The sequence below is a fragment of the Centroberyx affinis genome, unplaced genomic scaffold, assembly GCF_046629955.1.
Source record: "Centroberyx affinis isolate AG114_WGS23_722 - 3 ecotype Tasmania unplaced genomic scaffold, CSIRO-AGI_Caff_v1 ptg005180l_1, whole genome shotgun sequence".
Lineage (NCBI taxonomy): Eukaryota > Metazoa > Chordata > Actinopteri > Beryciformes > Berycidae > Centroberyx > Centroberyx affinis.
The window spans coordinates 42,853-70,559 of NW_027282575.1; the positions used below are offsets into that span (position 1 = coordinate 42,853).

A 27,707-nucleotide genomic window follows, 5' to 3' on the forward strand; every position below is an offset into this window, starting at 1 on the left:
TACTCTTTAAGTGTTTATCTCTGAATTGTAAACATTGAAAAGGGCTTGAGATATACACATGTGTAATATAGACATTTAAGTCCTATGTGCATTATGTACAAGATGACCTGTAAATAAACTGTGTGGAGATGTTTTTACAAAGCCGGGTATCAACATTCGTTTGAGACTTGCATAGTGAACAGTAAAGAGGTTTCCAATGAGCCTCCAACCAAACATTCCCTTTAGCTTTGTAGTTTTCTGCCTGAATGCCCGCTCCTCACCCGCTCAGAAGAAGTCCATCTCCTGGCTGAGGGTGTCGGGGCTGAGGTGCAGGGAGAGGGCTGCTGCCACCTCGGGGTCCAGCTCTGCACACCGCGACTCCAGCTAGACCAGGAGACAGAGAGGGGGCAGGACAGGAAGGAGTGGAGATAGGATGATGTTTCAGGGCTCTGACTTCATGCAGGCAGGTTAGGGAATGAATGTAGTCAGTGGAGTGTGTGTGTGTGTGTGTGTGTGTTGCTTACCTGTCTGAGCTGGCTGGAGGAGAGAGCGGTCGGGGAGGTCTGAGAGATCGTCCTGAGAAGAAACTGCTGGGCTCGGCTCAAGATCTGGGACGGCTCCACCTGACAAATCATAGGTTTGAATTCAGTAATGTGAAGTGTGGAGACCGTTCCTCTGGTATGAACGGACACCCGGGGCTCGGTCACCTGGTCGGCGCGGGGTTCCGAGCTCGGTTTAGGCGTGTCCCCGTCCAGGAAGAGCTGGAGCAGATTGATGTAGCAGAGGACGGCAGCATGGAGGAAGCCTGGACACTGGACGGCCCTGTCTAGCAGCTCAGCACTCTGCTGCAGCAACAGGCTACACACACACACACACACACACACACACACACACACACACACACACACACACACACACACACACACACACACACACACACACACACACACACACACACACACACAAAGACCATTTCTCCATGTATTTTTAGTACAGTATGCAAGTTACATTGGTATTTGAATGAAACGCCATATTCCAGGTTATTATTCCCCCAATAAAGCCACACTTAAACTAGCCACACCAAAACGACTTGCTGAAAAACTCACCTGTAGAAAGCCAATGGCATCAGCCTAGTGCACTCATCTCGTGTCACCATGGTAACCGACTGGTAAAGACCTTGTTCTAGTGTGGGGGGAAGAAAGATACAGCACATGAATTTAACAATGCAAAAATATATATATATAAAACAAATACCAGCAAAAAAGATGGTTTTACTCAGAGCATGTGGAGCGAACCGAGGTTTTAGAAAGGTTATTCTGTACCGTTTGGCTTAAAGATGAGCAGCCAGTCAGGAGAGTCCACCAGCACAGTGAGGACGTCTGTGCACAAGGCCCTGGCTCTCTGATGGCTCTTCTCCTCCTACAGAAACCATCACAGACAAAACACAACAGGGACCCCCTCTATTCAATAGGTGAGGCTGGTCGACTTGCCACCTCAACTAAAAGACTATCAGTTAGTATACTTGCTGTAAATTCACTTTTTTTTTTTTCTTCATATTTCCAACTCCTTCTCATTGTTATATATTGATATTTGTATACAGTTTCCACCCATTTGATACTGAACATATTTCCTATTTTTGGTATATTTCCACTGTATTCTGCATTCATTCTTTCTTTGCCTCAGTGAATTCTGCTGCTGTTTTGCACACCTTTTTCACACTCTTCATTCATACATTCTTCTTAACATTGTGTGAAAGGGAGTTGTGCAGGTTAATAAACTCCCCATTTGCTATATTCTCGTTTATATTCCATTTTTCTGTTTCTACTCTATTTTCTTTGCTGTTTAGCAATATTTGCTGCTCCAAAGACACAATGTAAAATTCCATGATATTCCCTGACTTTACCTTTTTTTCTGAACCCTTGTGTGTGAGAAAGAGTGTCTTTGCACTAGTATGTATCTGTGTGTGTGTGTGTGTGTGTGTGTGTGTGTACATTACCTGAGGATACAGGAAGGTCCAGATAAGGTCATTTACACCCAGGAAAAGTAGAAAAACTAGCACCTGGACGGATAAATGAGAAAACAAATGTCGGGTCAAAGGTCACATTGGGTGCAGCAGATGAGTTGGTTTCACTTAATTAGCTAGTGTGAGAAACCCAGTTGTGCGCTCTCACCTGTCGGCACTGCCTCTCCCTCTCTGCTCCCAGCATCTCCAGGGTGTTTCTGGAGCCCTGGTTCTCCCCCCGCCGCCCCCCGCCGCCTCCCCAGGCCCGGTGCAGGCTGGCGGCCAGCAGCAGGGCCGGAGCTGCAGGCACCGGGGACGACACGCCCTTCCCTGAGCTGCGGGTTAAGAAAAAGTGTAAAAAAAACCCCCCCAAAAAACACTGGTGGACCGGCCTGTTTTGGGTCCCACTTCCACAGCCTTTGTTTAAGAGCACAAGTAAGGGGCTGAAATAGTTTTTACCTGCTGGCCCAGTGCTGACAGTCCGTGAGGAGCTGCAGCTGCTTCGGGAGAGGATCTCCATCACACAGGTGACGCCACAATGACACCAGCATTGGAGATGCACGCTCCCACCAGTGCTTCACACACACACACACACACACACACACACACAGTACGCATGACTAAAATCATGAAACAGATACTGGACATAGGTTACAATTAGTGACAGAAATGCCGAGCTTCAATGCGTTAAGTCTCTTGAACTTCTTCAACCAATTAAAATCTTGCTGTCATAGTATCAGTAATGGAATCGGGCATCAAAAACAAATAAACAACAAAAGGCCTTAAGATCAGCAAGGAAATGTGCATTAATTTCGTTAGCTATACGAAGAACAGACAGTACCACAGTGGAGACCAGGAGCAGAGGACAGCGGAGACTGATCTGGGACCAGGCCTTGTTGACTTCTTCGGACGCGTGTCCGCACCGCACGCTGGCACTCAGCACACCCTGGGGAGGAGACGCAGTCTTAATCTCATAAGAGCTCAAACAGCAGAAAAACATGTTTGTTTTAGATTTCAGAAACGCGGTTCTCACTCTCAGGAAGTGTGCCGTTACGTGGTAGGGCAGCAGGCCGGCCGGAGAGCACGCCTTCCTCTGACGCACGAACGGGAAGAAAGAAAGGCAGACAGAGAAGAAAGACATGGACATTGTAGCGGTTATTGCGGAACTTACATAGGCAGTGAGGAGTTGTAGATCCACACCAGACAACCCAACAGAATCATCGTTACACTTGACTTTACATACAGATTATGTAGGTACAAGGCAACAGTAAACATGTCGTCCCCTTCGAATGATGCGGCCCTTAAGATGCTCACCTGATGCTGGTTGACGTGTTCTATCAGGTTGTGGCAGTCCAGACTCGTCCTCCCTCCTTCATTCTTTACCGTAACAAACGACACCGCTGGGAGGGCCAGCAATACTCTGCGTGACACACACACACACGAAAAGGTTTCAGCGGCCCCACAGCTGACACCACAGATGATCTGTATGTTATGCATTAGTGTGTGTGTGTGTACCTGTTCCACGTCTGCAGTGCGTGCTGCAGGCTGAGCTCCCCGCTGATGCTCGGTGAACCGGAGGTCGCGGTAGGGGAGCACCTTTGGGACGCCAGCTCAAACAGGAAGTCGCATACATCGGCTCCGCTTCTGCTGGAGTGAGCGCTCACTTCCATCTCATAGACCAGCTCCTGCACAGAGACACACACACACACACACACACACACACACACACACACACACATCAATGCCAGTATAATTGTTGGAGCAGTTTCAGATTTTGTTAAACATCCGTCACCCATTTTGGTGACAGACACACACACACACACACACACACACACCTGTAGTCTGGATAGGATGTCTGGAAGACAGGTGCCCGTTTCTGACACTCCACTCTGATCCAGCTTTTCCTGGCTCTGGCCACTGTTAACAGAAAATATAAAGCACTGTGATGATATTAATGGAAGCAACAAATGCCATTTACTCTCACTACTGTAGCTGAGTAGCTTTTAAATGTAGTCTCTTGTAGTCTCTTCTTGGGGAGGGTTTCATGGTGTTTGGAAGTGTGTGTGTGTGTGTGTGTAACAGCACTAAGCTTAAGTTTATATTACATTTGAGGTACGAGACATTTCTGACAATTCCGAGAATTCTACCGACCCTGACTGCTGGTCCATGACAGCATTGAGGATATGAGCGCAGAGGCTCCTCATGTCGCCTCCACAGCCTCCCTGCTCCACAGGGCAGGACAGGTAGAGCTCCAGGCAGGCCCACTGCTGGTACTCCTGCCTACAACACACACACACACACACGTGCCTTCAGACATGGTACAATCAAATGAACATGCAGTGTGTGTAATTCTTCCTTACCTATCTGGGTCAGGCAGGGCATCTTCATTTCTCTGCACTCTGAGCTCAGTGGCCAGCCATTCTGAGAAAAGCAACTTTCACAAACAACAAAAGACTCAAAGCTGCAGGATTGCTCTCCAACGCTCAGTGAAGCTATAGATCATTTTTGTGGAAGATAGATTCGGCCATACCTGGTATTGTGGTATCTGTACTAGCTGACGGAAAGTGGCGTGCCTCCACAGATGCCAAGCGGTCTTCCTCCAGGTGGTGTTGGCGTCTGCGGTGCTCCTCCACAGTCCAGGGTGGTCCTCCTCGTGGTAGTCTCCCTCTGGACCCTCGCCGGTGAGAGGAGTCCTTCTAGCTTCGGGCAGCAGTCTTGGGATGAGGTACAGCAGCTGAAACATATAGACGCAGTTACATGCATTTAGTTTTAAAGTTGTACAGCTAATACTAAACCGAAAAAAGGACCTAAAAAGGAGAGTGGTAGTGTCAGAAAGTGATACCTTCTTGTAGAGGCTGTTTGGTACGTAGTCCTGCTGCTGGTGTGGAGGCAAGGAGTCGCCTCTGCAGATCCCATAGCACACAGCCGCCAAACAGAACCTGGTCAGCAACAAGAAAAAATATATATATCAAACTGCCGCTCATATGCTATGATCAAATTCTGATGACAACAGCAACAACATCCTAGTGACGCTAATACTGGTCACATCATAGAGATTTTACCGCTCAGTCTCTATGGGTCATACCTTGATGATGATAATATTCTGACAAGTATTCCAAGAAGTCCTTCAATGAGTCAGCTACAGTTTGTTCGCCACAGTAGGATATTTCTGAATGGCCGGGTGAGACGCACGACTCATTTGTTGTGCAAAACAGCTCTTTGGCTTATTGGTAAGTGTAGCCTTTGCAATATGTTGACCTGCTAGGCTTAGAGAAATGTATTGAAATTATTATTTATCACTACAGGAGACTGTAGACTATCCATTACAGCCATGGGTGATGACTCATTAGGAGGCACGTGGTTGGTCCAAAGTGTCTGGTCCATGTTAGAGAGGTTGCTGTCATTATCTGTTTTCTGTAGATGTTATGGAGTATGTTTTGGTCGTATGGTCATATGTGAAGGTCATGCCACTATGTCTTTATTGTGTATATTGTGACCACCATCCTCTATTATTGAAAATCCAAATAAAAACAGTTCAAATAGAGAGGTTGCTGTCACATAGGTCTGAATGATTTTGAAAAAATATCTAACTGCGATTATTTTGACTGATATTGCAATTGCGATATGATTTGCGATACTAGAGGGAATGATCATTTTTACATCATGATTCTCATTTTCATTGAAAAACGTATTAAAATGATTATGGTTGGATTTTTGCGGGGATCTGTACCAAACAAAGATGTTTTCTTAAGTCTGTAGGATATGATGTGTAGGCCAGGACATCTCTGCAGCACTCAAACAAAAACTAGATAAAAATGTCACTGGACTAAAGTGTATCCTTGCACATTCTTAATAGGTACCTAAGAGAATAATTTCCTGATAAGCCTTTGAGGAGTGACTGGTAATTAAGGTTACATGTACAGTAGTTGTCCACTGTGCCGTATCCCCCAATGTAGCATGTTAAAGAGTAAACATGTTGATTTGGACAGCGGGTCATCGGTCCACAGTATCTCCTCATCCCCCGAAGAGCAAATTAGAACTACAGCAGCCTGAGGGAACAAACAGGGAACGCCACCAAAACATAAGACGCTCCTTAGAGATAGTGTGGTAGGGGGAGGGGGGGGGGGGTTTGTGTCTGTGTGAGGCGGGAGAGTGACCGGGGGGCTCTGATGGTACAAGGACACATCTCTTGTAGTGAGGCTGGGACAGAAGGCCGCTGGACTCCAACAAAGAATAGGGTCAAAGTTAAAGTGAGTGCAAGAGATAACATGTAGAAATGTGGAAGACCCACAGCTGTTCATTTATACATTAATACGACTAATTGATTTTTTAACATTAAAGTCCTATCTGCAGACACAATTTGCTTGTCCATGACAATTATAATACTAAAACCTACTCTGAATCTCTATGAAATAAAAATATATTCAAAACTTCCTCCACAAACAATACAGCAAAATACAGGGAGCAACAATTTCTATTCTTTAATATCATTATTTAACTGTGTAGCAGTTTTAAACATCAATATTATCATTGTCAAATGAGTTGTGATACATTGATATAATTACTATAAACAAATGAGAGCATGTATGGCAAGCTGTTTTAACATTTAATAGCTAGATTGGATATACAGTATATTGCAGATATCTGTAATTCAATTCTTCCTAGTCAAAAAGAACATTTAAGATATCCACAGTGACATTCTTCCTATCCACAATTGTCATTTCAGATATCCACAACATCATTCTTCCTAGGACAAATGACGTCACTTTTTCCATTCATGTGTATTGGGCTTTCAATTTCAGAAATCCACAATTGCATCTGCAATGGAATTCTTACTAAGAAAAACTCCCATTTCAGATATCTACAATCCAATTGTTACTAGTTATAATTTTAATTTCAGATATCCAAAATGAAAAACCATTCCAGATATCCATAATGTAATTTTGAATATCCAAAATACATTTACACAAATATATGTAATACATACACAATATATGTATATATGTAAATATATGTAATAAATGCACAATACATATGTGGATATCTGCAATTGCATTGTTTCTATTCATAATTCTAATTGTAGATATCTGAAATTGCATTTGTACTAGTCATAATGCCAATTGTGGATATCCGTAATGACATTGTTACTAGTCACAATGTATTCTGGATATTCAAAATTACATTATGGATATCTGGAATGGTTTTTCATTTTGGATATCTGAAATTAAAAGTATGACTAGTAACAATTGGATTGTAGATATCTGAAATGGGAGTTTTTCCTAGTAAGAATTCTATTGCAGATATCCAGAATGTTCATTCTGGATATCAAAAATTGTGGATATCTGAAAATTGAAAGCCCAATACACATGAATGGCAAAAGTGATGTCATTTGTCCTAGGAAGAATGACATTGTGGATATCTGAAATGACAATTGTAGATAGGAAGAATGTCATTGTGGATATCTGAAATGTTCTTTTTGACTAGGAAGAATTGAATTACAGATATCTGCAATACATATCCAGTCTAGCTATTAAATGTTAAAACGGCCACTTATACTTTTTAAGGATTTTTAGATATCTTAAATTTAGTTTTGACTAGTACAATCAAAGTTGTAGATATCTTGAAATACAATTTCTACTAGTAAGAATGTTATTGTGGATATCTTTAATTACCATTCTGACTAGTGAGAATATAATTTTGACTAGGAGAAATGCTATTATGGATATCTAAAATGTAATTACAGATAGGAGTGTGGTTCGATTAAATGTTAAAACGGCTTGCCATAGAGCATGGTGGATTTGATTGGTAGCCTCCATCTCAAACCAACGGTGTTGTTACTGCTATTGTTTCTCAAAATTAAGATATTTCCCATAAACCTCTCTGTCCCCCCTCCCCATGCCTGGTGTCTTTGTCTTTACTGACGAGGATCAACATGGTGGAAGTGATTTTTCCATCGGCCTTCCATCATCTGCCACTGCCAGAAACTCTGAAAGCTTTAGCTCCGTTTACACTGGAAGAGCAATGTAAAATTCAGAGTAGAGGCCGCTAGAGCCTGACAATCTTCTTGGCAATGGCAATATACAGTACTAATGTCTCAAAATGAATGTGTTCATATTTTATTGATGTTAAAATGCAACACGTAGTGCAATTAATTGAATTCATCGCAGGCTGTGAACGATAGAGCAGCAGAATTAATCCCGAATTAAAATCTGAATTTTTTGTAAAACATAAAACAAATGTTTGTAAAACATAAAACAAATACCTCCTATGAAAGGTCGGAGTGTCTTTACATTTTGCGCACATCCAGAATTGTTTTCTCAAGGGCGATACTGTAGTCCTCGCATGGTATTTCTTTTTTTAATACTTTTTTATTGTCATCATATCATTTTGTACACCTTACCCATGTTGATATAGCCTATGTAGTGACAACAACATTGTTTTTTTTTATGACATACATAAATGACGTGAATAGGTGTGTCACCCAGTGATACATCATAATAGCAATCAATCAATATGACAATAAATTAAGATGAATAATGACAATATTTACAGTACAGGTTTAAATTATTACAGTATGTTATAGTAATTTTGAATTTATAGAAAAACATCTTTGATCCTATTTCATATTTGAAAATCTGCCTGCTGTATTCCATAAATCCATAAGTTTTTATTATATAAAAATTTCCCACCTTCCTCAACAACAGAAAGCTGAAAAAATAAAAAAATAAAAAAAATATACATATATATATGTATGTATATGTAAATAAAAAAAGAAAATGCAAGGCCTTACTCAAAGTAAGGTACATGTAGTGCTCCCCTAAGTGACTGTCAGCCCTAATATGGAGAACCACAATCCAGTAGCTTCAATTCATTATTCTTTTACCATATGATAATAACTTGACCACTTAGACCGTCTTTTTTCAAATATCAATTCATCTCAATTAACTGAATTCATCGCAGGCCGTGAATGATAGCGCAGCAGAATGAATCCCGAATTAAAATCTGAACTTTTAGTAAAACATAAAACATAAAACAAATGTTGAGCGTTGCGTCTTCGCACTTTGTGTACATCCAGAATTGTTGTCTCAAGGGCAATATCAATGATGCAACGATAAAGAAATCATGAGGTCTGTCCTCCACACCAAGACTCGGGTCGGTACTTCGGGGAACTGCTTGGACTCTGTAATGAGACCCGCTGAGGATGAGAGAACCTGATAAAAACCTGGACGGCGGGCCTAATCAATAGATTGCTACTGACATGTAGTTTCACCACAAGAGCGTCTGCAGAACACATCTGGGAGAACAGAGAGAGTGGACTCGAGGAGCGCTACATTCTGAAAGGGAACTGACCACAACAATACGTTTGTCATATGAAATGTTAAATGAGATGTTTTTGCTGTAACTTTGACAAAACCTCCCCACATGGACGGCTACGTAAACGTGACATATCTTACACTTGGAGGGCACGTGCATCTGCTGAAATACCGATATTTGTATTTCTTAATCACGCTCGCGCTCTTCGTTCTTATCGTCTGCAGTAACGCCGTCATCTTCTCTCTCATCTGCGTTCATAAGAGCCTTCATGAGCCCATGTATATTTTCATTGCCGCTTTGTTACTGAACGCCCTCTTAGGAAGCGCGGCTCTTTATCCAAAACTGCTGATAGACTTACTCTCCGCTAACCAAACCATTTCTTACCCCGCCTGCGTCTTCCAGGGGTTCCTGCTGTACGTGTACGCCGCTTCCGAATTCACGCTGCTGTCGGCGATGGCGTACGACAGGTACGTGTCCATATGCAGGCCGCTCCGCTATCACGCTTTCATCAGGACGCACACCGTCAAACTGATCCTGATCTTGGCCTGGCTTCTGCCGGTCTGCGAGGTCGGCGGTGCGGCCGTGATGACCAGCAGACTGAAGCTGTGCAGGTTCACGCTGGCGAGAATCGTCTGCGACAATTTCTCGCTCGTCAAACTGAGCTGCGGGGACTTGAGGATGAACAATTTATACGGCCTGTTGATAATGGTGATTGCCATCTTTCCGCCTGTGATATTCATCCTGTTTTCATACATGAGGATATTTACGATCTGCCTCAGGAGGTCCAAAGACTTCAGAGCGGGAGCGCTCCAGACGTGTCTCCCCCACCTCTTCATTTTCGGCATCTTCACTATCATTTCTCTGTTTGAGGTGATTCAAAATAGGCTTCCTTCTGACATGCCGCATATCTTCCGTGTGGCGATGTCTATTCAGTATTTAGTCATCCCGCCTCTCTTTAATCCTCTCATATATGGATTCAAAATGCGAGAGATCTCCCAGCAGCTTAGGGCGCTGTTCCGACTAAAACAAGTTGTTCGGTAATCAAAAGGGGGAAAGGCCAGTAAGACTGTAGAAATGTTTTCCACTTCTCTTCAGCTTGTATCCCTTTTCCAAACTAACATTTCTGTTTTATGGGTGCACAGGTTTTACTCTTGCCTACATGTTTAATACCACAAATTGTGGCCCACATCACTTCTGTTTAAATGACATTAACTGTAACTACAAAAACACCTTTGTTTTAATTTATACTTTGGAGTTTTTTTTGTTTAATCAATACCCTTCATACAGTAATCAGATCAGCCCTTTGTACTAATGAAGAAATAGTTTGATATGTCAACAGTAATTAACGAAAATTCCTTTCTTTCCCCTACATTCATTCAGCAGCACTATTCATGATATACTGTACACCACATGCTTGACTTAGCAGCAGCATAAATGTTTGCATTAACGTGTTTGTTCATTTACAAATTCAACAATAATAAATAGTTCACGTAAAATATTTTGTTGATATATTGGGTCTTTTTTGAAACTGCAGTAAGCTCAAACTGAACTGAATGCTACAAATGTTGTTATTTCTGTTTTTGGCCAAGGCAAGGTAAAATAATAATAATTTTCTTACATATGATTTACATGTCAAACAGATGAAATGTAATGCTCCTGTTCAAAATGTGTTCTACACGAGTATGTAAGTCAACAAGTATGCATTCTCAAGATGTGAGCACACTTATTCAGTTTTGTACTTTATAGTCCATACACACCATATTTCCTGTATGATAAATCGTTTTCATGACAAAACACATTTTGCAGCATGATTATATTGCCTGTGACAGATGTAGGATGCATATTTTACATTTGACTGTATTTACAGATATTTTGTTTGTCTTGATGCCTTGACATAATCAACACATACACAACGTTAATGCTACAAGTGTGTGTGTGTGTGTGTTAGTGTATGTGGACAATCTGGACAGTGTGTTCACCCGAGAAAGTTATTTTTGCAAATATGCATAAATACGGTTTTTTGTTGTTGTTGTTGTTGTGTTGTTATCATAATCCTGGGTTTCAATGGAGAGTTTTAGTGTCCCACGATGGTGTAAATGCTGTTTCAGAGGCTTTTATACCCTAACAAGAATACAATTCTGGGGAAAACACTGAAAACTTGTCATTTTTTAAAAATCTTTTTGGCATGAAAATGGTCAAATTCAAAGCTATTCAATATCAGCACTAAATACCGGCTATCAGACGCCCTCACCTGACACAGAAGAGCATGCTGGCGTGCGTGCTGCAGACCAGGGCCGAGCCGAGAGCCTCGGCGACGGGCACCGGCGTGGGCAGCGGGGCCGGGACCGTCACTGTCTGCACCAGAGGACTCTGGGAGTTGGAGGCGTGGAGGTGGACCACGAACGCTGCCAGGCCGAGCACGTGGGCGGCGCTCAGCGATGGCCCCTTTGGACGACAGGAAGGTTTGTTCAACTGGAGAGTGCGTTTGTTTATATGAAGGACATGGAGAAAATCAGAGGTGAAGGGATGATGATGGGTAGAGTGAAGGAGAGAAAGGAGGGAGAAAGGAAACGAGAAACAAAGGTCGACGCTTTACCTACGGAGCCAAACTCCTGTTATGGTTTTATTGGGGAGAAATGAACTAAAGTAAAACTAGTTTTCTGCACATGTGATTTAGTGTTGATTTACTTTTCATTAAGCTTCAAAATGATCACAGTTCATCAGGGGCTTAACTACTCCAACTTCCACTTTGCAGAGTAGGAAAATCAAATAAAGGGACAAGTGATTGGTCCGCAATGATTGTAGGGCTGCAACTAACGATTATTTTCATTGTCGATTAATCTGTGGATTATTTTCTCGATTAATCGATTAGTTGTTTGGTCTATAAAATGTCAGAAAATGGTGAAAAATGTGGATCAGTGTTTCCCAAAGCCCAAGATGACGTCCTCAAATGTCTTGTTTTGTCCACAACCCAAAGATATTCAGTTTACTGTCATAGAGGAGGAAAGAAACCAGAAAATATTCACATTTAAGAAGCTGGAATCAGAGAATTTTGACTTATTTTTCTTAAAAAATTACTCAAACCGATTAATCGATTATCAAAATAGTTGGTGATTAATGACTTTACAGACGATCAAATGATTGATCAAACTATTTTAAACATATCACATTGTCAATTTATTAAACTATTTGCAGGTGCACATTTCAATCTACCATACACTCAGTTTTAAAGATATTAAGTTTTTGGCTGTTTCCTAATTAAGGTATGTCGATTTCAAAAACGTACAGTTTAGGAGGACAATGCTGTGGGATCACAGTCAGTTTTTGCTATAAACAGAGGGGGGCGACTTCAGAATCGGGGGTAGGTACTAGGGCTGGGCGATATGGACCAAAAATCATATCTCAGTATTTTTAGGCTGAATGGCGATACACGATATATATCTCGGTATTTTCTACGAAGTGGGCTAAATGTTCAGTTGTAAGTCAAAGCCACATGTGAGATGTCACAAGCACTTTCATTAAAACAAGACTGTGATCAAAATAAAATGCAAAGACAGGGTTTCCTTCCCTGTTTTAGAACAGTCTGGTAAGTTCAGAAAATTACATCACTTTATTGTAATGCAGCCTTTAAAACCAGGAAAAGACAACACTTATGCCATATCACGATATTACGATATCCAAAATCTAAGACGATATCTAGTCTCATATCACGATATCGATATAATATTGATATATCGCCCAGCCCTAGTAGGTACCAGTGTACGAAAGATTGATCTCACTTAAGCCGGCATGTCCTGAATATTTCACCTCTCTTGGACATACAGCTGATTTTTTATGAATTTTTAAAGTTTTGACTTTATCAAGATTTGGTTATTATGCAATAAGTCACGCCCACTTTCATCAATCATGACCAAATTGCATGGATCGACTTAGACATGATCCTAGAACATGTGTACAAAATTTCTGAAAAATCGATCTAAACATTGAAATTTGTGTTTGGTAGATTATTTCTCTGTTGTAACAATGCTTCTTGGCAATACATTTTATACCGTTGGAAAGCCTGTTTATTTCCCTTTTAAATGGTGCCTCATTTGTAAGGAACATGCATTTGTGGGATGAGCAGCACAGCTGAGTATGTGGGTTGCGCTCATGAAAAATTTGCCAAATCTTCTCTGCCAATGCCAAACAGCTTATTCTGCTGTTGCTATTGACTCTTGTTTGGTGTTGTTTGGTGGATTGGATGATTGAAGTCTATCAGTAACAAGGAAGAAACAAGACATATTGACAATTTTACAATTTATTCATTTAACAAACAGTCAGGAGCCTCAGTAGCGTGTGGAAGAACCAGGATTTGTCGCAAGTCAGCTGACGTGGTTGTGTCGGTCACTCTAGCACAAACAGCACGCCCAAGCTGATCCCATAAGTGTTCAGTTGGGTTGAGGTCAGGACTGTTGGCAGGCCATTCCATTCTCTCTACTCCCAAATTCTGGAGGTAGTCTCTGATAAACCCCGCTTTGTGGGGGCGAGCGTTGTCATCTTGGAGGATGGACTTCGGTCCCAGACTGTGGAGATATGGGATCGCCACTGGTTTCGGAATCTCATCTCGATATCTCTCTGCATTGAGATCGCCTCCAATGATGACAAGCCTCGTTTTTCCAGTGATGGAGATGCCGCCCCACACCATCACACTGCCTCCACCAAAAGGTGTTACTCTATCGGTGCAGCAATCAGCATAGCGTTCTCCCCGTCTTCTCCACACTTTGACCCTACGATCCAACTTCCGTAGGCAGAATCTGGACTCATCGCTGAACATAACGTTCCTTCACATGTTCAGGTTCCAGTGCCGGAACAGGTGTGTTGCCGACACCAGCGCAAACGGGCCTGACGGTGAAGGGCGGTCATGGCAGGCCTCCTGGCAGCCCCATGAGCCCGGAGATTGGCTGCGTGCGGTCTGTTCCGGATCGTCTGGGCCGAGAGCCGTGTGCCATATCGTCCTGCAAACCTTGACTGCAAATCTGTAGAAGACAGCCTACGGTTCCTAAGTGCTGAAAGGGTGAGGAACCGGTCTTCTTGGGGTGTCGTCTTCTTGGGGCGCCCACTCTCTGACATCCCCCGTTTCATGGAACTCGGCCTTCAGTTTGGAGATGGTACTATGGCTCACTCCAAATAATGCCGCAACTTGCTTTTGTGGAACACCAGCTTGAAGTCGCCCTATCGCACAGGCCTTATCGAGATCAGACAAACGTGGCATGCCGATTCTTGGAGCAGACACCGATTGACCACTGTAGCAGGGCGCATGCTCACAGGTGCTGCCAATCAGGTGCCAATCAGGTACCTGATTGTCATCTACCAAACACAAATTTCCGAACTTTTTGTTCGATGTTTATATAAACATTTTGCATTTGTAGTGCCCACTAGTGGTACAGCTCAAAATGCTTTTGTGGGCATGTTCAAGCAACACTCCTCAACATGTGTTTCACATTTTGGCTTGATTAGATGAATGGTCAATGAGTTATGGCCAATTTAGTGTTTGGGCGTGTTTCGTTAAATGTTTATTGGTTGATAAAAGCCAAACCATTTGGCCTATCAATAACCTTTATACAGCATTAAAAGAGGACGGTCCAGGATTGTGCACACCAAGTTTCGTGTGAATCAGATGAACGGCCTAGGAGGAGTTGCGAAAAAAGTGTTTCTTAAAGAATTCAGAATGGCGGTAAAATCCAATATGGTGGACAAAGTGGTACATGGATTGGACTCGGCACCTTCCAAAGAATCTATGGAATCATTTTCTAGTATTCATACATACAGTATACAATAATACTTATATTAATACTGCATATATTTTCATATAAATTTTTTTTCATACATTTTTGATTGTCTCAATATCATTCGTCACATCCTGTATACATGCTGTAATTCATATATTTTTACACTATTATATATTTTACGCAATACATTCTAGTGTTTTAACTATCAATTGTGTTATGTTTAATACCCACCATTTTCTCTATTAATATTTATACCCTAATTTTATTTCTTTGCTGTATCCTATTATTTGTTGCTGCAATGACCCAATTTCGAAGATCAATAAAATGTTATCTAATGTAATCTTATCTAAGGAAGAATCTTGCAGACACGCAGACAGCCAGACAAGATATGAAAGGGCAAGGGAGACAGGACAGACACAGAGTTAAAGACAGAAGTCCACATGGAGAGCTGGTTATGTACCTGGTTATGAAATAGGTCCCAGAGTCTGTGTGTGAGGCTGGAGAGCAGCTGTGTGTTACCGAGCAGAACGCTAACAAACCTGGAAGCCCAAGGGATTTGTCTGGGGGGCAGACAGAGGACATGATGAGCCACAGGCCAACCCTCAAACTACATAATACACACATGTAGAGGTCAAACAAGACTGAAAAGGTCAAGTGACTGAGTTTTACAGTGGCATTATGATATTTGGCAGGGTTACTACACATTACCAGTTCTGAAAAAATCTATTTTTTCCAGAACAGCAAATTGTAAGAACCTTCCTTTTCCATACTTTTCCAGACTTTGAAGAACTGTACGGGAAGCCTGATATGAACGAAGAAATTTCCCTGCGATACATCTATATATTTTGTGCATGATGCCCTATTTATTAAGGATGGGACAATATGCTTATCTCACTAGTCGATACAACCACAATAAATAAAGGTTCAATGACAACAAAGTCTGACTGTGCAGAATTCTGTTTATTTCTGAGCCACTAATCTTTCTAGCGATGGCACTGGCTCGCTAGAATGTAAACAACAATTTAAAAATGTCATTACAAAGTGCAAATAATATAATTTGGATAGAGAGCTTGTGAAATTGTGATGGACAAGCGTCTCATTTGTGATTACTACAGCAGAATAACATGGAGCCAATATCACTGCTCACTTTTCTGTCCCACGTTTTTGTATCGTGCTATATTGAATTTCAATATATCGTCCCATCCCTACTACTGATGTACTTATGCTTCAAGTGATACGTTCTGTGAGGTTTTGTCAACATAGGCTTCATCTATTCTGTGATGATATGGTTCAAGCAGGTGACAGCCTTGGGAGATTGTTCTTTTAGAAGTATGGTTTGCAATAGGCTGAGTAAATCTGAAAGAAATCGATCAACTGAGCGACCGATCAATCTGTGAATCAGTTAAGTAAACAGGAATCACTCTGCTGAGAATTTGTAAAGTCTTACTTGTTAGGTGGGTTTGCTCGGGAAGCGTCTAACATACACTGGCAGAAGTTTCTCAGGATCATATTGACCACCTGAGGATACGAGAGACAGAAGGTAACATACCACAGCCAATTGACACAGCTGGAACAAGACAAAAAACAGAGGACAGCAAGGTATTCAAAGAAGACAAGTTCATACAGGGAAGTTCATACATTGACATGAAGCTCAGGGGACAGGGGCGTGTCTGTGTGAAGCTTGATGACTGCCTGGCCAGTCGGCTCCTCGGGACGGTCCGGGAAGATGGCGCTGAGCGTGTGCGAGATCCTGGACAGCTGAGCCGACACCTCTGGAGGACGGGTTTGTACATGAAGAGATTCGAAGAGACCGGGCTTAGTGGAAAACAACGGAGATACGAGCGCTAAGAATGAGAACCTCCAGTGAGAATAAACTAAACTCTTGAGCTGTGTCTATAATGTCCGAGGCACTCTGAACCCAATAAGGAGAGAAGAGACTTTTAAGCTTTGTATCGAAAAAAGCTTTTATTGTAATTGCTTAGAACCGACGTGAGGTGGCCTAAAATCCATGTAGCGCGTTCCCAGAGTAAATAAGACAATTTGTGTGTGTCTCTGTGTGTGTGTGTGTGTTGACGCGTCTCCCTTCCATCTGCCTACCTCCATCATTGCCCTCAACGACCAGCTCTCTGAACTCCTGCAGCTGAACTTTAAGGACCTCCAGAGGGTCGTCGTGGTTTTCCACACACACCGCATTCCCTGGAAACACAACGCACAACACCGCTAAATGGCATACATTATCATCACTCACCTCTATGAGAGCATATGAGAAGTAAAGATACTCACTCTCCTGCTGCCACTGTCTCTGGCAGGACTCGACATAAGATGAATACTGGGCAGCGGGGATCTTATCCGCTCTGAAAAACAGAGAAGCAATTGTCATAATAGTCAAAATATACATTTAAATGATTATAGATGTACAGTCATTTGTAGAGCATGCCACTAACGATCCGATGGTTATTGCCATAAGGCCCATACTGACTGTTAAAAAAAGATATGCATGTCATTGTACTGTAAGGAACAAGGGATAAAGACATTCCCATATGAAGAAGAAGAAACTTAAATTATGCAGCACTTACAAAAGGTGTAAAAACAAGAAAAGCTAAATATATAAGAAGATAAAATAGGAAACGCATTCAAAAGAGAAAATTGGTTAGAATAAAAAATACATAATAGGATAAAAAAAAAACATAAGGCAGGGTCAAAAGTGGGCAAAATCAAAAACAATTACGTAAATGCAAGTGGATAAAAATGTATTTTGAGATGCGACTAAATTAGCGGAGTTATGTGATGAATAGCTTACAGCCTCCGGATAATAACTCACTTTTTCAGAGCTTCTATGAAACTCATGCGGGCGTCGGCCTTCACAGGAAGCTGTAATGGACAGACACAGAGTTCAAAGTGCAAATCCGGCATGTAGCACACAGCTACATTTTACAGCTACAATATACCTAAGAAACTCCCTGCAGAAAGACATGAACAGTGTTTCTAGTTCATGTATGATTTAATTGCTGGTTATACAAACTGTAAAAACTGATTTCCTTCAAACTACTGTCACTCTTTAACGCTTTAAGATACAGAGTTCAGTAATGGCAAGGACTGAAATGACGTTTCTCACCGCTCTTGGCGTCAGCAGAGCGGGGAGGAACCGCGTCAGGAAATACGGCCGCCGGAAAATACTGTCAGAGGATGAGAGTGTCGCTGATTAGTGGTTAAATTCGGCTTCGGAGCCCTTTTAAAAGCAAAATCTGTCAAAAGTCCAACTGTGTTTAGTACAGCAGATATGAAGATACTAAAACATCTTTGGCATCTACACCTCTAAAAGCTGTATTTAAGACAGTTTCAGACTTATTAAGGACCCACAGATCCTCTAATGTACTTTATGAATGCAGCCTGCTGACAAAGAGGCCGGTGATGAAATGAATGAATGAATGAGTGGAAACTGGGTTGCTTCCGTTGAGTCGGATTGAATACCTGGCCTCCATGACTGTGGCAGAGATTCTCCCTGTGCTCTCAAACAGAGACACCGCCTTGTCCACGTCCTGGAGAGCCTGGCACTGCACACACACACACACACAGGTTTTCACACAGGGTCCTGACTGACTGACCTACATTTGCTTCTCATAGACCGTGGTGCTGAGGCGACAGCACAAACAAGCAGACGTCAGTACACAAACACACCACTTGGTGTCGCTGTTACCTGCACTGGTGCTCCGGCTGCCCCGGAAACATCCTCATACAGACCCATGTCCTCCACTGACACCTGCAAACACACACACACACACACACACACACAATCATCATGGATAATGCCAGAGTCTGCAGAGTCTTGTCTCTAGCATTCGTGATCACAAATCCTCCATCTAGCTGTCCAGCACGATGAGAATAACACATGTGAGGTCTGTTTTTAGAGTGGATTTTTCCTTTAAAGTTGAAAAAAAACACATTTCCCATAAACCTCGCTGGATGAGTATTGCTACTAACCCTTCCCCTTCCCAGAAAACGAATGTGGTATTGATTTATCGATCCCACTCCTTACCTTGAGGTCAGCTAGCCTGGTCTTAGCCAGGGAGATGTACTCCATTAGGAGGCTGCGGTGTTTCACGGCCACATAGGGAGGATGCAGGATGTGAACCTGAGAGGTCAGAATGACGAGAAATTAACTTGATCGGACAGGAGGGTAGAAAAAGGGTTTGTGTTCTCATGGGAAGTACAACAATCCTTCAACAATCCAATTTCCCCACAGGGATCCTACAGGTTTCATCTAATCTAATCTGATATACACTATATATCTTATATCCAGTGCAATGAAGCCACCCCATAATGTCCCAGGGAGTAGCGAAACCTCCACAACCTCACCTTGAGGTACTGTGGGGGGTCAAAGGGCACCAGGTCAGACAGGAACTTCAGCAGGAACACCAAAGATTTCTTGCTGGCCGCATGGTAGCCACTGGCCCCCCCGAAAGACATCTGAGAAAAGTGATTGACAGGGATATAATCAAACAAAAGGTATGATAATAGATTTAAAAAAAAAGGATGAACTAGATCTGAGGAGAGAGAGCAAGATTAGAAGTGTTCAGTCAAATCCAGTCCAGATGTACCAGTGCTGTGCTGGACCAACAGTCTGCATTCCTGAACCCAGTAGCTCCTGAAACATCTGAAGGCTTTCGTTCAAAAATGTTACTCATCCACTTTGGAAATAGTCTGCCACTTGCACTTCATCAATCAACATTTCTAGGTTTTTTTTTCCAATTTCTATTCGACCAGGCGGGGTTAGAACAAACCTTGAACCAGTCGCTGTAGGAGGGGAAGAGGCCGGGCCCCTCCAGCGCCCCCTGGCGCGCCAGCAGGAAGGCGGTGATCATGTTCTCCAGGTCGTAGCCGTCAAACGCGGAGCTCAGCAGCCTGGACAGCAGCTCTGGCAGAGGCAGAGAGAGAGAGAGAGGACAACCATAGGGTCTATATGGGGTGGATGGAAACGGGAATCTACAAGCAGGGGACAAAGTGGGGACTCTGCTGGTGTGTGTTTTGCCTGATAACTATACTCTTCCCTATATTCTTCATAGCTGGAGAGTGTATTGAATGAATGCCAATGTGTATAAATCTGTGTGTTTACTAGGGTTAGACTGATATATTGGTTTGCCAATACATGGGGCTGATATTGTCCTTTTATTAAAAATCAGATCTGGGTCAGTCAAATGTGGTTCACCTCTGATATGATGGATACGATGCAGTTTGATTTCAGAATTATGGCAGAATTGATCAATGCTACACTGGTAGTCTATGGAAAGACCTTAACCTCAATTGTGATTGTAATGAGACATTTTGATCAGATTCCATGTTGTTGTCGTTTTTCTTCAGTCCCATGATGTAAACCCTATCGTTTACCTCTGAGGCTGGGCTGGGCGGAGGGGTTGTAAACCAGCAGAGTAGAGAGGAAGGAGAGGACGTGTTGCCAGTTGACCTCGTGCGTCTCCAGAACCTGCTGCAGGTGACTCAGCAGCTCCTCTACGCTGAAGATGACAGCCAGCTGCGGCGGAAGCGCGACAGAAAAAGTTCAGTTCACACAGCGCATGATTCTATACACAGAACAGCACTGAAAACTGGTGGGGTGACAGCACACAGAGTAAAAAAAAATAATATAACCACAGTGATTCTCAGAAATTCACAAATCACTGTGGAATTTAGAGACTGACAGCGAGGCCAAGTAGGATATATTCTCAGGAGAGAGACAGAAGTGCACACGCCCTCTTATACAGGGTTCCCACACATTTTCACGGATAAAATTTCAAAACTTTTCCATGACTTTTCAAGGATCCATAATAATCCAAGTAATGTGAGGCGGTGACTCTGAATCAATACCAGAAATGATTACTACACTGGACAAATGGGACTCACTTTTTTATATTGGATTTGAGTGCTTTAGAGTCACTGCATTGCATTACATGGAAGCTATTGAAATAAAACATGAATTTTCCATAAAAATATTAACATAAAATACAAGAAGCACTAAAATCAGGGTTCCCACACATTTTCATGGATTAAATTTCAAAACATTCCATGACTTTTCAAGGATCCACAATAGAATTTCCATGTAATGTGAGGCGGTCACTCTGAATCAATACCAGAAATTATTACTACACTGGACAAATAGGACACACCTCTTTATAGTTAAAATACAAGAAGCACTATATAAACAAAACTAGCACTGGAGGCTCGCGAATCTATTTACCTTACGAAAAAGGGAGGTGAGCGACCGGCTGGCTTTCGCGAAGCTCCACTCGCTCTGCATGGCGATGGCGTCCGACACTGAGGAAAGATGTTTTTATTCGCTTAGGAATGAAAGTAAGTGATCATATGAGAAAGGGCCACGAGGATCGACGTGTGACTCGCTTTTTACCTGCGAGTCGAGGTTTATAGGTGAGAGCGTTGGTGAGGGAGTGGGTGAAGAAGCGGCGAAGGGCCTCTGGGGATGCGGACACCCCGCACAGTGACGCGTCAAACAGCTGGATCCTGCACAGACAGAGGGAGGGGTGGGTGGGTGAGAGACGGAGACACATATCCCACACCACAGAGCAGCACGGTCTAAATTATAGATCATCATTCAAGACCCGTGTGGAACACCTTGCTCAAAAACTGGAGCTTTTTGCATAGAAACAAAGCACGGTTCGCTTTTGGAAACAGAAAAAAAACACATCCATTCCACTTCCCTGTCTGCATTTGCTTATGAAGACAATTATACTTTAAAGCCGGTGGATGCAGTTTACCACAATGCCTCGATAAATAATGCATTTCCTACATTATACACTCAGTGGCCACTCTTCGGTTTACCCCCCCTGTCTCTCGCTCCCCTAGACAGTGAGTCAAGTGGCTGTGACTCACTGCATGAAGCACGCAGACAGGGCTGGAAGAGGCTCAGAGACAGCCGCTGTTCCACTTAGAACGAGACAGTGAAGCGGTACAGGTTGGAGCCGGTGGTGTTATGGGGCGGGGGGGGGGGGGGGGGATGTTTTCTTGGCACAGTCCCCGGAATCTCAACCTTTGGGAGGAGGTGGAACGGGGTTTTTTTTTTAACAAATGCGAGAACGCACCGCTGGAAGATCCGCAGGGACTACGTGATACTATCGAGTAAGAATTCTGTTCTGGAGGAAAAAGGCTGTTCTACCAAGTACCTAGGTGTAGCTAATAAAATGGCCACTGGTATTCATCTATAAGGCTCTACTGTCGAAGCTACCACTAGGCCTCATATCTCTCCTTGCTTTCAAATCCGGTAATTATGGTATGAGGAATCAGTAGGAATCATTTTGTTCTCCAGTTCCAGAAGAAAAGAAATCTGATCTGAAATAATAAAATGAAAAGAACCATAGCTCAGCTCCCGCTCCGCCACACTGCGCGGTCTGCGTCTTATCCATGGTGTCCAGAAGCCCTGAAGGAAGGAAGGAGGGGAAACAATACGTTGAAAATCAAGACAAAGAAATTATTAAAAAAGTACAAGTAGGATTTCGCAGCAGTTTGGAGACTAGGGGGGGGGGAACCTTTCAGATCCCACATCATAAAGCCTAGAGGTATGGGTTAAAGTAGGGATCTAAATATTTCATCGATACAGGAATACACAGCGGGTGGGGGGGGGGGGGCGGACTCACAGGCGAGCATGTGGTCCAGGACTGAGCAGCAGAGCAGGGAGACCCTTCTGTTCGGTGCTGCTGGCTCCTGGCTCCCCTCAAACCCGGCTCCCACCAAGACCCCGACCACCGCTGGAACACAGGGAGAGAAGAGGGTCTTTAGGCAAAGGTTGCATACTGTGTTTTCCCCTAAGATTAAGTAACTGAGGCGTATTAGTCCCAGTGATGTTTCTTACTGGATAGCACTTCCTGCTGGACTTGTCTGGCCTCCTGCTGGTCCTCTGGAGCCGTCCAGCCACACAGAGCCTTCAACTCAGACACCAACCATGACCTCACCGCCTCATCACTGGGGGGGAGAAAGAGGGGAAGTAAACTTGGAATCCTCTCCTGGATGGAGATTGAGTCCTAGTCTTTTTTGAGTCCTAGATGCAATTCAATGTAATAACTTCAAGGAAGCTGAAGTGTAATGAATCAAGATAAAATGCTAGTTCAGAAGTTTGACCCCACAAGAGGGGTGAAAAGAAGAGTTTCCCCCTTGGAGGATCAATAAAGCATCACAAAATTCACAAAAAAAAAAAAATATTTCGCTACCTCTCTAGAATATACTTGAGAGTGAGGATGTTGCGGGAGTGAAGATGGTACACCACCTCCAGCTTGGGCTGCTTCTGTAAAGACACCACAAACCCATTATGTGAGAAAGCCACACACACACATACAAACCCATACACACATACACTATACACACAAACTCTCTCTCACACACACCTGAGCCTTCCAGTACTCCTGCCAGAGCAGCTCGGGGCAGAGGGCTCCCAGGGACAGCAGCTCTCTGCTGGACTGCAGCAGGACACAGAGCCGGGTCTGGAAAGGACATACCACACCAGGGATGGGACTTTTAAGTATAGACATTTCATATGCGACACGCTTGCTGCACTCTAAACGCTAAATGACATGGCAGAATTAATGATCCACTGACTGATAAAAGTGATTTGGCAGAACTAGTGCGAGAGTAAAGGCAAGTAAACCAGAAAAAGCCAAAGTCAACAATTCTAAGAAACCTTTATACAATGGAAAAAATGACATATATGCTAAGATTACAGAGGGACATTTTTATAGAAAGATGGACACCATTAATGGAGGCAATAAGGGACCATTGGGATTGATAATGGAACGACCATATACTTTTATTTTTAGATAAATGATATGGATATCTTTCTGTATATTGGACTGAATATGTGTGTCTATGTAAGGTGAACTTGTATATAGCCCATGTTTAGTTTTGTTTTTGATATGTTTGTGTTATTTACATTAGTTATTTTCAGTATTGTTATTATTATTTTCATTATCTCAATTGTAACCCCCTGTAAAGGAAACTGTCAACCTATGTTGAAATATTTTTGATGTAAAAGGGGATGTGAGAAATAACCAAATAAAAAAATAAGTTTAAAAAAAAAAAAGAAAAAGCCAAAGTCACTCTGTGGGGATGACACATCCCTATTAGCATACTGAAGGTGCTGGTGTCTTGACTGTACAGTGTGATTATAGTTGTATAGAGATGAGACTTTTGTTTCTTTCTTTGCCGATCTTTCCAAAAAGTATTCAGTGTTCCCCCAAGAATTTTGCCCCAGCGCAACAGTGAGACACTAACTCGCTGAGAGGAGGTGAGCAGCACTCTCCTCTTGTCCTCCTCCTCCTCCTCCTCCTCTTCCTCAGTTCCGGTGATCTCCGTCAGCCTCTCCAGCACCATCCTCACGGACAGAGCGGCCACGGGGACGCCCAGCTGCCCGGCCTGACGCCTCAGCTCACACACTGGGAACGCACAATGTAAAACACACACACACACACACACACATATAAGACATTTTAAGACTTTCTGTTTTCATTTTGGATCCCCTGTCCCACTTAGGAGCACCGCATGCACAAACACACAAGACACACTGACAGACACACTGACAGACACACTCGCTCACCCAGGAGTGACCCCGCCATGGCTGATGGGAGGCCTTCAGACGCCGGCCCTCTCTGCTCTGCATTCTCCCTGCAGAAAAGATTGCGCGGGTTTGGACTCTATAAAAAAAAGAGTTCAGAGATGAGAAGGAGTGAAGATACACAGATGAAGGATAAAGATGAGATAAAAAAAAGACACACTGACATATCAAACACTGGCAAATAATCAGGAGCAAATGCCCTAACCCGCTTACAAAGATGAAACACCTTATCGATTATTTGGTCAGTGTGATAAATGATTAGACGTAGGTCAACAAACTATCAGCTTAGAGCAGTGGTTCTCAACCTTTTACATATCAAGGACCCCTATTTCAGTCCACATTAGGGCCACAGACCCCCATTTGATGAGATTTTGTCTCTCGGACCCAAATCTGAGAATATTTTTATTGTCAGATATGATTTTGTCCAGAACTGTAGGTAGAGAGATAACAGTGAAACTCTGATCAAAATAGTCATTCTAAAATGACAACATAATGAAGTTTAACAATTCATCAATTTGCTGGGGACCCCCTGGAATGCCCTCAAGGACCCCTGGTGGTCCCCGGACCCCACGTTGAGAACCACTGGCTTAGAGGGAACTTTGGTCCTGAATGTTGCCCTGATGTGATTTTTTGCTTGGTCTTTGATCTCCATTATAATGCTAAAAAAACTACCATTCCCATATAATGTAATAACTGCCAGATGCTGTAATAACCTGTCAAACTGTAACAAAATGTCTCTCTAAATGGGTTGAACATGTAATAAAAAGCTAAGTTAATGTAATAAACTGATGGATAATGTAATAACTTCCCATTATTACATTAACCTGCAGGTTATTCCTTCACAAGCAGTGTAACATATTTTTAACTGTTGATGTAGCTCGTTGATTGCTGCTTGATTGCATTCACCTGGCATCCCAGGTGTAAAATTGTCGCTAATTACATGTCTAAAAAGCTACACATAGCACCTTTAACTGGTTTACTACACATTAAACATCGAAATTTCACTATTATTATTATTATTATTATTACTATTATTATTATCATTATTGAGCCTTAGTGGATTTGTCGTCCCTCCACTCACCCCGGCCTCCTCCAGCAGGCTGCAGAGGCTCTGCTGCTGGTTCAGCAGCTGGACGGCCGCCTCCTGCAGCCGCTGGCCGTCTTCCTGCCTCGGCCTCTTCACCACACGACCAGCTGGGTGTAGACAGGCAGGTAAAAATAACAAAGTAACGTTATGTATTTAGTTTTTATTTCAGGTGGTGGGGAGCAACTTTACAGCAATAGGAGGCACCGCTGTTAGCGTTATACTGTGTGAAAGTAGCATAACACTAAAGTGCTATTGTAAATGAATTAGGCGGGGTCTCTTGTGGATAAAAGTTATGGGGTATTATTCAGTATCACCATTTAACACAACTGCCTCGTCGCCTTTTTCCTCTCCTTCCTTCCTGTAAACGAAAAAACTACGTCCTGTCTCGCCCTGTAGTACTTATATCGCCTTATTTTCCCTTTCAAAACAAAAGCTATTCTTAAGCAGCAGTACCAATCACTCACTCAGAAATGTACTCATGTTCTAACCGTGAAACACAGGAACTGCTCCAAACAAACACTGCTGGTACTAACGAACAATAAACCAATCATGGCACACACTCCTTATAACATATAAGATGACTCTAGACATTTTCTGAATTAGTGGGAGGCACACTTCAATTCGGCGTACAAAGAATTCACAAAGCAGCACTTGCTTATTAAAGATATCAACTTTTTTAATTGATTCGCCGCGGTGGGCCACTTTACAAGTTAGTATTTCACTGAAATAAAATCTCCTTGGTGGATTATATATGAGCCGAATTTAAGAGTGGCTCCTAATGACTCGGGGCAGATAATGGGAATAGACTTGTAGTATTTGTTCAGTGCGTTTCAGTTATGTATTCACATAAGATAATGTTGTTACTGAGACTCGTTTAGCAAGGCAGCTGTCAACTCACCAAGGAGGCTCGACAGAGTCCTTTTCTGGCAGACGGAGCTACACGATACACTCAGCGACATTCTGCTTTTACTGTGAATAAACTAACACTTAGGGCATGTCGTCTTTCCTAGCTACTGTGGCGTTTTCAATGAATGATAACACGGTGTATGGTTAATGAATTATTATGAAGAAGTATTGTGTTTTCGCTAGTTAGTAGATTCTGTCTGCGGCGAAACTGTTTTGATTCACCCTCACTTCCATGTTTTTTCCTCGCGCTCTTCTCCCTCTGCTCTCTCATTGGTCCACGCCAGAGCCAATCAGGATTGAGCATGTCGCCCGGACAAACAAAAATGAACCCTGCGGTTTCAAAGTCCTGAAAGAGGGATGCGTGTGTGCGCGTGCGTGTGTATCAATATGCCAAAATATGCATACACAGTATTTTACAGTATATGGAATATATTGGGCTCGCAAAAATAAATAAGCATTACTAATGAGTGCCAGTAAAGGGAATTCAACAACAGATCAATCTCCCCAGACAGGACAGGAGACAAGCAGATCAATGAATAACAAAGCTGGCAAGGCTAACATTTCCTCTGTCTCTGTCTTTCACTCTTTCGCTCTGTTGATCTCTGCTCCTTCTTCTGTCAACAAACAGACCTGGCAACCCACACCATTGATTGACTGGAGGTAAATAGCAGCAGCCAGTCCATTAGAGGCACTCTGTCACAGCAGTGATGGAAAGTGTCTGCTAGGGCAATAATGAAACCACCATACTGTATATATTGTGTGTAATATTCTCTGAAGGAATAGGATGGGCTTACAGGATGTGATGTAATGCGGATCCCAGTGAATCATATTTAGTCACCTGACCCCCTGATCCTGGGTGGATATCATATGCGTACAATGGAAAACTCTGACTGGAAACTGAACTTCTTCTTCTTCATTTGTTCTTCCTGTGTGGTTTACCCTCTTTGCCTCTGATCATGGAATTACTTTGAAGTGAACTTGCCAAACCGCATTGTGAGGCCATGCTCTTTACAACTGGTAGCAACGACAGACTGAGAACACAAG

At 42.8% G+C, this 27,707-nt stretch overlaps 2 protein-coding genes across 2 annotated transcripts; one reads left to right on the forward strand and one right to left on the reverse strand.

Annotated features, from left to right (window-relative positions):
- Window positions 1–228: 228 nt before the first annotated feature.
- Window positions 229–26,851, reverse strand: LOC139666879 (Fanconi anemia group A protein-like). The gene is made up of 42 exons (XM_071546219.1): window positions 26,656–26,851; window positions 25,752–25,864; window positions 24,653–24,749; window positions 24,331–24,491; window positions 23,448–23,543; window positions 23,274–23,347; window positions 22,919–23,028; window positions 22,704–22,814; window positions 22,423–22,486; window positions 21,461–21,573; window positions 21,293–21,369; window positions 20,449–20,590; window positions 19,845–19,978; window positions 19,420–19,530; window positions 19,100–19,195; window positions 18,761–18,823; window positions 18,535–18,602; window positions 18,179–18,239; window positions 17,885–17,934; window positions 17,347–17,417; window positions 17,161–17,259; window positions 16,702–16,835; window positions 16,511–16,581; window positions 15,524–15,623; window positions 11,547–11,740; window positions 4,824–4,920; window positions 4,512–4,715; window positions 4,342–4,415; window positions 4,129–4,261; window positions 3,817–3,870; window positions 3,497–3,666; window positions 3,296–3,401; window positions 3,015–3,074; window positions 2,823–2,927; window positions 2,441–2,556; window positions 2,151–2,316; window positions 1,976–2,038; window positions 1,302–1,395; window positions 1,086–1,161; window positions 672–837; window positions 504–602; window positions 229–363 (listed from the first exon to the last, which is right to left on the reverse strand). Exons 1-42 carry the CDS (start codon window positions 26,714–26,716, stop codon window positions 265–267), a joined length of 4,353 nt encoding a protein of 1,450 aa, XP_071402320.1. The 5' UTR covers window positions 26,717–26,851; the 3' UTR covers window positions 229–264.
- LOC139666874 (olfactory receptor 51E1-like) lies at window positions 9,404–10,336 on the forward strand. The gene has a single exon (XM_071546213.1). The coding sequence runs from the start codon at window positions 9,404–9,406 to the stop codon at window positions 10,334–10,336; it is 933 nt and encodes a 310-aa protein (XP_071402314.1).
- Window positions 26,852–27,707: the final 856 nt, after the last annotated feature.